This window comes from Alosa alosa, chromosome 15 (genome assembly GCF_017589495.1).
Source record: "Alosa alosa isolate M-15738 ecotype Scorff River chromosome 15, AALO_Geno_1.1, whole genome shotgun sequence".
NCBI lineage: Eukaryota > Metazoa > Chordata > Actinopteri > Clupeiformes > Clupeidae > Alosa > Alosa alosa.
In genome coordinates, this window is record NC_063203.1 from 26,574,363 (window position 1) to 26,584,362 (window position 10,000).

At 44.8% G+C, this 10,000-nt stretch overlaps 1 protein-coding gene across 1 annotated transcript in view; it reads right to left on the reverse strand.

Moving 5' to 3' along the window:
- dscamb (Down syndrome cell adhesion molecule b) overlaps nt 1-10,000 on the reverse strand; it is a 164,304-nt gene that overhangs the window by 50,269 nt on the left and 104,035 nt on the right. The window contains 5 exon segments of the mRNA XM_048264534.1: nt 2,076-2,351; nt 3,801-4,097; nt 5,543-5,803; nt 7,757-8,035; nt 8,646-8,792. Coding sequence (XP_048120491.1) covers nt 2,076-2,351; nt 3,801-4,097; nt 5,543-5,803; nt 7,757-8,035; nt 8,646-8,792 — 1,260 coding nt within the window.

Sequence of the window (10,000 nt, forward strand, 5' to 3'; positions counted from 1 at the left end):
TTTATTTCTAGACACCAGGAATGATAACTATAAAGATAACTGTAACTATGATAAAAGCGATAACATAACGATAAAATGCTAAAGATAACATAACAATAAAATGATAAAGATAACATAACGATAAAATGATAAAGATAACATAACGATAAAAGCGTCTACACTGACCAACGATAAGGAACGTCTCTACTCCAGTTGATGAATGTGATGTCTCCAATTTGATGGTTTCTGATTGGCTGTCAGCTTTTTATCATTTTCAAAATGGCTCTGAAAGTGATCCCCAACAATACTGGTCTCCATGCCGTTATCTTTATACTTATAGTTGTGCTACATTTTTGCCATTATCGTTATTTGTAAACGGCCCTTAACTGTTTTACTGCTTTTCAGCCTTAAAGCTGCAGTTGGCAAGTCTGACAGATTGAGGGGACTTGAGGGGACAAAATTTTGAATGTTTACAACTCTCATGCCCCTCTCCCACTCCCACCGAGCACACTCTCATCGAGTTTGTGCTCGTCAGTGGGCACCAGACTGCTCCAGACTGTGATTAACAGTCAGATCTCACACAGCCCTGCTCTGATTGGACCAGAAGAACCCAGGAGCTGTGGATTTTTGCAAAGCAAATAACAGGCTCTAGGTGGAGCTGGTTCTAAAACCAGCTGATTTATGTTGTTCTGTCGGAGCATAGAGTCGGTTTCAGTGAATATGATCAAACCAATCTTGCCAACTGCAGCTTTAATCCGTGTTTATCACAGACAATGGCCCTTCAGTCTAGTGACTCAACCACATAGCCATAGACACACATTTGTGAATAACATCAAGAGAGAAATTTCTGGATATTTTAACATGGTTGTTCAAAGTTTCAACATTTCTGATATAACTCTATCTCAAATACTTTCCATTCTTTTTAGACATACACATCTAAACATACACATCTGAGCCTCTAGCAGCCAGACGTCCTTTAAAAGCCAGTCCAATTCAGAGGCGCTTAACAAGGACCTAACTCAATACTCAGACCAAGGGAGATAAAATGAGAAACATTAACACTGTCAACCCCAAGAAAAAATACACAGTGCCCCACAGTTTTTTTACAAAAAAAAAAAAATAATAATAGAAAGACCAATCGGGTTAAGTGAAAATACGATGACCTATCAGGCCGGTCAGTGCTCAGAGTGCCTCTGGGTGGTGTGGGCTGTGTGGACACATGGACACGTCACCTTCAAAGGGGCCGGCAGTGTGCCTCACTTCACCCCAGAGAGAGAGAGAGCTAATGAGCTGAAGAGCCAAGCAAGCAGAAAAAGACAACGCAGAGAGAAAAAAAAAAAAGAAAAAATTAAAAAAGGTTTTGTGTTTTTTAAAAAAGGGTGATTTCCTCTTCAGTGTAAGACAGATTCAGCGTAATGCTTCCTCCAGAGACGACCCCCACCCCACCCCCCCACCCCCAAACACACACACACACATACACACTGTTCTCTGACCCCACCACCCCAAAAACGGAGAGCACACAAAGCACGCCAGCCAGCCAGGCAGTCGGTGGCATCTGAGAATCAATGAGTTAACATAACACTGAAATAAAGCAGCACTTCAGCGCTTATTTAATTCACAACAAAGTATCACTAATGGACCCAGGGGGGTTCCAGTCGGCCGCGCCAGCTGAGCAAATTAGCCAACTCAATTGCACATAAGGAGTTTCACTTCAGCACCGCTCTTTACACACACACACACACACACACACACACACACACACACACACACACACACACACACACACACACGCACCACACACACACACACACACTCAGAGGCATGTGCAAGTGAGTGTGCGTGAGCACACACACTCTCATGAGAATACACTTGTGAGTGCACACACTCTTAGCTGATGCACAGGGGATAGAGTGTGTATAATAGAGCACACACACACACACACACACACACACACACACACACACATACACACACACGCACTATGTATCTGTGCACATCTGTGCATATCATACGCATTATAAATATGCAATACAGACCTGCATATGCAACTCAATGTGCACATATGCAACACACAACACACACACACACACACACACCTTTGACGGTGACGTGTAGGCTCTTGCTAATCTCGAGGTCCGGGTGCACCTGCACGCGGCAGGTGTACTCGCCCTCGTCGGCACTCTTCTGCACGTTGGAGAGCTTGAGCGTGCCGTTGTTCTCGAAGGCGCGCTGCCGGTGGTTAAAGGGCAACAGGTCGGAGTTCTTGAACCACTTGATGGAGTAGTAGGGGTAGCCCACCACCCGACAGTGGATGTAGGCGTCCCGCCCAGCGATGGCGGTCAAGTTCTTCATGTCCCGGATGTTGGCGGGCCCTGAAAGACAGAGAGAGACAGGTAGATAGATAGATAGACAGGTAGATAGATAGACAGGTAGATAGATAGATTGACAGGTAGATAGATAGACAGGTAGATAGATAGATAGACAGGTAGATAAGATAGATAGACAGGTAGATATATAGACAGGTAGATAAGATAGATAGACAGGTAGATAGATAGATAGACAGGTAGATAAGATAGATAGACAAGTAGATAGATAGACAGGTAGATAAGATAGATAGACAGGTAGATAGATAGATAGATAGGTAGACAAGATAGACAGATAGATAGATAGACAGATAGATAAGATAGATAGACAGATAGATAATATAGATAGACAGATAGATAAGATAGGACGAGTGATAAGTATGAAACGCAGAGGGACAGATAGACAGAAAGAAAGAAAGAAAGAAAGAAAGAAAGAAAGAAAGAAAGAAAGAAGGAAGGAAAGACAGACAGAGAAAAAGAAAGATAGAAAGAAAGATAGATAGAAAGAGAGAGTGAGTGAGAGTAAATGAGAAGAAATGAAGGAAGGAAGGTAGGAAGAAGAGATGGAGAAGAGGAGGTGGGGAATGACCTGAGAGAATAGAGAATGAGATGAGGCCGCATAGCTGGACTGAGCCCACAACACAGAGGCACAACTCCAGCAGAAGAACTTAGGTGTGGCTTCAGAAGCGTAACCTTGGCTACCAATAAGCCCAGTGATCTAGCTGAAGACTGACCTGAGCTGTCTACGCCTGATGTCAATGAGTTGTACAAATTGAGAGATTAATTCTTTAAGCAGCCCATGAGTGTTAATAGGACCGCATCTTTGTTATCAGAAGCCTGCTGAGTATATAGAATATGTATAGCATAATACTGTAATACATATACTGAGTATATGGAATGTGTATAGCATAATAATACATATGCTGAGTATATAGAATATGTATAGCATAATAATACATGTTATGCTGCAGCACTACGTCTCATTTGGAAGAGAAGATCTTGAAAGTGAAAGGCAGAGGTTAACCTACTGGAAAACAGCATGATTTGAAGGGATGATTAAGGCTTCTGTGTAAACTTATGACTGATAATGAACCTTTGACTAAAATGGGACTTTTATCAACAGGGCCTTAAAAATCAAGGTTTTGTTCAACACACAATGTCTTGTCTCATCTTATGTAAGGTAAAACTTTAGACTGCAACAAATATATTGGATACTCCCATCTTTATTTGCAATCCCTCTAAATCAAAGGCCAACTAATAAAGCAAAGAAACAGCTTGATGGCTAAAATGTTTTGAACCTCTTCAACTGACGGACCAGCCATTTCTTTAACCATCCCTCCAAATCAGCAACACAGTTTAGCAACAACAAAGACACAAACAAACACAATGTGTTTTTCTTTTTTGGGTGTGAGTGTGGCTGTGTTTATTTTAGGTTGGAAAAGCTGAGCTGACAAGCACCTCTTACGTTTATTCGAGCCTGGTAGGAGACTACGCCGGCCGAATTGTTGCAGGAGCACCGGTAGATGCCGCTGTCGTTGACCTTGGCGTGGGAGACGTTCAGGTAGCTCAGCACGTGTCCCTCTGGCGTCACCATCTGGCCCATGCGGTAGTGTCCCAGGTCCGTGATGGCCTCCTCGTCCAGCGTCCAGGTGACAGCCGGCCGCGGAGTCCCCTTCACGTTGCACACCAGCGACACGGGCTCGTTCAGGTTTACCATCCGCTCGCTGAAGGCCGACAGGATCTTTGGTGTGCCGTCTGGAGATGTGGACAGGTGGGTGGGTGGGCGGATGGGTGTTTGGGTAGGGGTGGGTGGGGGTTTGGATAGGTGGGTGGGGGTGGTTGGGGGTGTTTGAGTAGGGGTGGTTGGGGGTGTTTGAGTAGGGGTGGTTGGGGGTGTTTTAGTAGGGGTGGGTGGGGGTGTTTGGGTAGGGGTGGGTGGGTGTTTGGGTGAGGATGGGTTAGGGTGGTTGAGAGGAAAGGAGAGAGAGAGAAAAGTATACGATGACACAAACAGATCATTGGAAAAGGAACAAATCAAATAAATAAATGCAACATTCACTTACAAGACATGTTTATTTACACCCACAGACATATTCATATGGGCTTCATTTGCTCAGGAAAGCTAATTTGCCTAAAATAAGACTTTGATATGGTTCCAAATTTAGTCAATGACACCATCATCACTACTATATATTTCCAGAAACACCAAGACGCAGAGGCCGCCCCCATCCAGTGATTCTAATCAAACATGAAACCACACACACACACACATATAAACACACACACACGCGCGCACACACACACACGTCTGACGTTATTTTTTCCCTCTCTTTCTTTCCTCTTTCTCCTGTTCTTTATCCTCTGTTCTTTTTCAAGGGCACTTAGTGAGATGAGCGACTGCAGATGGCGAATGGGGGCCTTTGAAATCTGGGCCCTCTGCGCTTCTCTGATAACCCTGGGTTGCTCAACATCATTATAGATTATCAATATCCTCTTTATACAGTTCCGTGGTCAAGGGAGGCAGTTGCCCTGGCAACCGGGTGCAGGTAAGCAGTCTCAGGCCGGTGGAGTAAATCCAATAATGGCGTCTGTGCCGCAGCTCTCTCCGCAACAGGTTTATTATCACGCCAGGCACACATAACGCAGTGGCACGTGAAAACACACACACACACACACACACGCACACACACCACACACACACACACACACACACACACACACACGCACACACACACACCACACACACACACTGTGCTGTGCTGAGCCGCAAATACATAGAAGATCCACATACCACACACATCCATAAAGAAAATCAACACAGCACACTGTGCAAAGTACATAGCTGTGCCAAGATAAACAGCATAACAATGGCACATACTCACTGACATTATATAGCCCCAGTGTTGCAAAACATAAATACTATTTCAATCATCAGTTTTAGGGTTAAAAGGTTATAACAATAAATAGGTTGACAATAATCTACATTTTAGAAATGTTATATTTAAAATGCATCATGTATCATATACACAAAGGCCACAATTAGCTAGTGAGCTAGCTGTTTAAATTGTAAAGATAAGCCTTTTTAAAACATCTGACTATCTATCTTTGTGCTCCTCAAGACATTCAAACAATCCATTGGTGCCAAACACTAAAATAATCCAGCGAGGATGAGCATCTATCTTACTGGTTCATCTACCCACCTTCCAAGATGACCTGTGCAAAGTCCTGGGCGGACATCTTCCCCTTCCTGGCAAAGCACTGGTACACCCCTCCATCACTCTTCACCATGCCATCCATCACCAGCGTCTCTTGGTTGGCACCTTTCTCGCGGTAGATCATCTCCCCGTTGCGGTACCAGGACAGCTCGTATTTGTCGGAGCCAGTGACCATGCAGGAGAGGGACACCTGGCTGCCCACGCTGCTCTTCAGAGTGTGGGGGCTCACTACCACCTTCAGGGGCTCTGCAGGTACCACAGGTACGACAGGTACCACAGGAAGAGGAGGAGGAAAGAGAAGGAAGTCAAGGAAATTGTTATGGCAGTAGACCTAAGGAAGTATGTAGGTGAAACGTATTATTTGCTCTGAATAAGTTGTTAAATTAAATAGTTAGTTTTGATTTTCATTCATATTCATGCCCCCTGCTACCAACCAGCATCTGTAATTATTGGGTCTGGATTGGGGATTTGTGTTTTTTAAAAAATGGTGATAATACCTGGCATTAAATGGTTCCTACATGGGGATTTTAGTTTACAACATTCAAAAATGAATAACTAAAAATAGCAACATAATGTAAAGAAACAGCTACTTGAATGCACCAATGCTCTGTGTTGCCCAGATATCCACATAAAAAAACATGCTAACTAGCAAACAGTAGAAAATTGACTACATCTGCTACCACCACATCAGGTCAGTGAGACCACTAAGACTCCATTTCCCAGAGGAGAAGAGGACCTGACCTGGGACTGAGGGTCACGTAAAGGTCAGGGTCAAGGCCGGATTAAGGCTCTTGTGTAGCTCTAGAGGAAACTCACGTGGGGGCATGACTACCACTTAGCCTACTTCATTAGCATGACAAGAGAGCTAAAAGAGATGGTGAAGACTTTCATCAGAGGCTACTATTAGCAGTAGGCCTAATACCACTACTAAGTTCACATGAACATTCAGATGCAAGTTCAATCAGTCACTTAATGGATCGGCAGGGATATTTTCAGACGATTTGTATCCTGAAGTGTTGGAAATCCACTGACAGAGCTTAGCAACTTGATCCCTATTATCAATGACATTGACATCAATTCACTACACGGCTAAAAATAAACTCTTAGACATGTGTCTGACAAGGTGTCCTACAGTCAATTTTGTCATGCACACTGAAGTCAGGGCAAGTAACCATAGGTTTCATCCAGGAATCATCCCTGTGTTTATATTGACATGCTGTATTTAGCATTCAGTGTTACCGCTAACATGATGACATAAAGTCGGCGTTATGAAGTTGAATGATGCATTTTGAAAACCTTCTTCCTAGTAGACATCCGTGAAACCTAGTTAAGAGATAATCCTCAACTAATACGTAATCCCTCAATAGATTCATTGAAGAGTCAGGAAGGCTACTAGGCCTGGCGTGATCCAACCCTGAAGAGGGCATTGTTGGGTCACCATAAGTTTCTTTGGAAAGAGACCTTTTTCTCTGAGCATCTGTGCCCAGAGAATATTCATCTCTGAAAAAAGTTAAAGAAATCTCTATGATGCTTATACAGAACTATTAACAGAACTTGTCCTGTGGGCAGAGGTTACCATAGTCCCCAGCCTGCAGTTAATTGTGAGTGTCACTCAATCTCTGCATTAGCATGCTAGTGGTAAATTAAACCCTTTGGCACCATTGAGCCACTGACATTTACACCATCACTGGACCATAAGCTATTAGCTATTAGGCTATGTGGCTAAGTAAACAAGTGAAGCCAGTGGAACCGTAGCACAGCGTTAACATTGGTGTCTCAACCTGGGTCTTGATGTCCCACACATGGACCCACCGAGACCCAGGTTCGAGTCCAGCCTGAGGTCATTTCCTAAACCCACTCTTCCTATCTCCCCCAGTCACTGTCCTTTCTATGGAGGATAAAAGCATGTCATCATTTCCTCTTGACATAAAGTCAAATCTATGGTGGGTTGCACTCGGTGAAAACAAAACCACATTGTTGTATTTGTTCATTGAAGATGTCATACAACTATTCTGTTGAGTCACAGTGGCATTAGCGTTACAGTGTGAAGTTGACGACAGCTGGATTGCAAACTACTGTACAAGCTACAAGTTGTCCATGCGTTTGTTTTCACCGAGTTGTCCCAAACGGAAAGTGGCCGCAATATCCCCCATAAAGACAAGAAAAGCAAAACAAAAGAAGAGAAGCCTTGAGACTTACGCTTGACCTGCAGCTGCCCCACCATGGCCGCATTGCCCAGGGAGTTCCACACCTCACATACGTAGCTTCCGGCATCACTTGGCCTCACGTTCTCGATCAGCAGGCCCGTGCTGAGCTGCCGGAACCGGCTGTCCCGCTCCAGGGGGCTGTTGTCCTTCAGCCAGCGGTACTTGGGGGCCGGGTACCCCATGGCCTTGCAGGGCAGTTCCACCCGGTGGGACACCATGACTTCCCGCCGGTCGAAGCCATCCAGGATTGTAGGCTCTGAGTTGATGGGTTCTGGTGGTGGTGGTGGTGGGGGGGTAGCAACAGGAGATTTAAGGGCAGTACAGTTTATCAACAGCATCAGGGGGAGTGTCAGTCGTATTAATTAGGCATACACTGCAGATAATCCCTCATTGAAACGGCTTTTGGATTGTAGAGTAGTAGAGGCCATAGGATTCCTCAACTAGAACTAGAAAGATCTGACATAATCACTGTTAAAGTGTTATAACAAGAAACTGGGTAACTACTATGGGATGCTCATCATGTGTGGGTGCATAGTATATTACTAGATCATAAACCTAACCCTAACCCTAAAACCTAGTATGAGCATACCAAAAATAGATATTGTAAGAGGATGTAAACTCATATAACACATGATAGCTGACGGTAACTGATATAATGTGATACCCATACTGTAAGTGTGCCCAGGTATGTCTTTCAGCAACAGTATTAAAAAAACAGCACTGTATTAAATTAGCAAATCGGGAACGCCAAAAGATTACGCGGAAGAGTGCACAACAAGGTCTGCAATAATGACTGGTGTTTTGAAACAAACAGAAACACACAAATCCTACAGAGAAGACTGATGACACTGAAGGCACTCTTTGTTGTGCACTGAGCGCACCTGTTACTGTGAGACGTGCGCTGTTGCTCTGCCTGGTCTCGCCTGTGTAGCGATGCCGCGTCAAGCAACGGTAGTTCCAGTTCCCATCATCCGTCACCACGTCCAGGATATACAAGGCTCCCGAGGGTGTGATGTGAAATCTGGGATCTTAGGAGAGAAAGAAAGAGAAGGAGAGAGAGAGAGAGAAGGAATGGAAAATATTGAGAGAAAAGTGACAGATAGAAGTAGAGATAGAGAGAGGGAGAAAAGGAAATAGAGATAGAAAAGAGAGAGAGAGAGAGAGAGAGAGAGAGAGAGAGAGAGGAGGGAGAGAGAGAGAGAGAGAGGAGGGAGAGAGAGAGAGAGAGGGAGAAAAGGAAATAGAGATAGTAAAAGAGATTGGTGTATTGGATACAGCAGTAGCGGAGAGAGGGAGAGAGAGAGAGAGGGAGAGAGAGAAAAAAGAGAGTTAAACGATAACATTCCCACACATCATAAACATTCAGTCTGACTAGGCATCATCATTAGAGAGCGAGTGCAGTGGGGACCAGCCGTGCTCAGTGTAGCTCCACTCTGTTATGCACGGTAGCCAATTACTCGGCGAGCTTCCAGAGCTCCGCTACGCCACGCTACGCTACGGCGCGGATTCCCCCTGCCAGATGTGCTCCCGCCTCTGGCTGCCCGACGACGACGACAACGGGGCCCTTTGATATCCCAGCAGCCCTCCCACCCCGCCCCTCGCAAACATCACCAGGTGATCAAACCCCTCTCTTGTTTCAGGGCGTCACTTGAAGTTCACCCCGCACGCCGGTGTTATGTTAATTCAGCAGGATCAAACTGCTACGCCATACCAGATTGTCAGCTCCCATCCAGGAGGAGCAGACTTTTCTTTCGTCTTTTATTTTTTTTTACACCTGTGTTAGCGCGCTAATGCACTAGCCTCGAGGGGGGAGAGCGGGTGTCGGATCTGATTGTGGGGTTGTGAGCAGTTGTCTGTGCCTGGTGCCTGTGTGTTTATGGATACAAAGAGACAGCTCAGCTTTGGGAAACCTCCACGTCCTCATGGATCTCACAATCAGCTACAGGCAGCTCCCAGTTAGGACAGGACAGAAGATATAGACCGATCATGAGTATATTCAACCCAGTTAGGACAGGACAGAAGATATGGATGGATCATGAGTATATTCAACCCAGTTAGGACAGGACAGAAGATATGGATGGATCATGAGTATATTTAACCCAGTCAGGACAGGACAGAAGATTTGGATGGATCATGAGTATATTTAACCCATTCGAGTCTATGCACAAAATCTATGCTGGCCAGATTTATTAAGGAATGCATACTTTTGTATGTTGGTTTGGCACAGTCTGCTAAA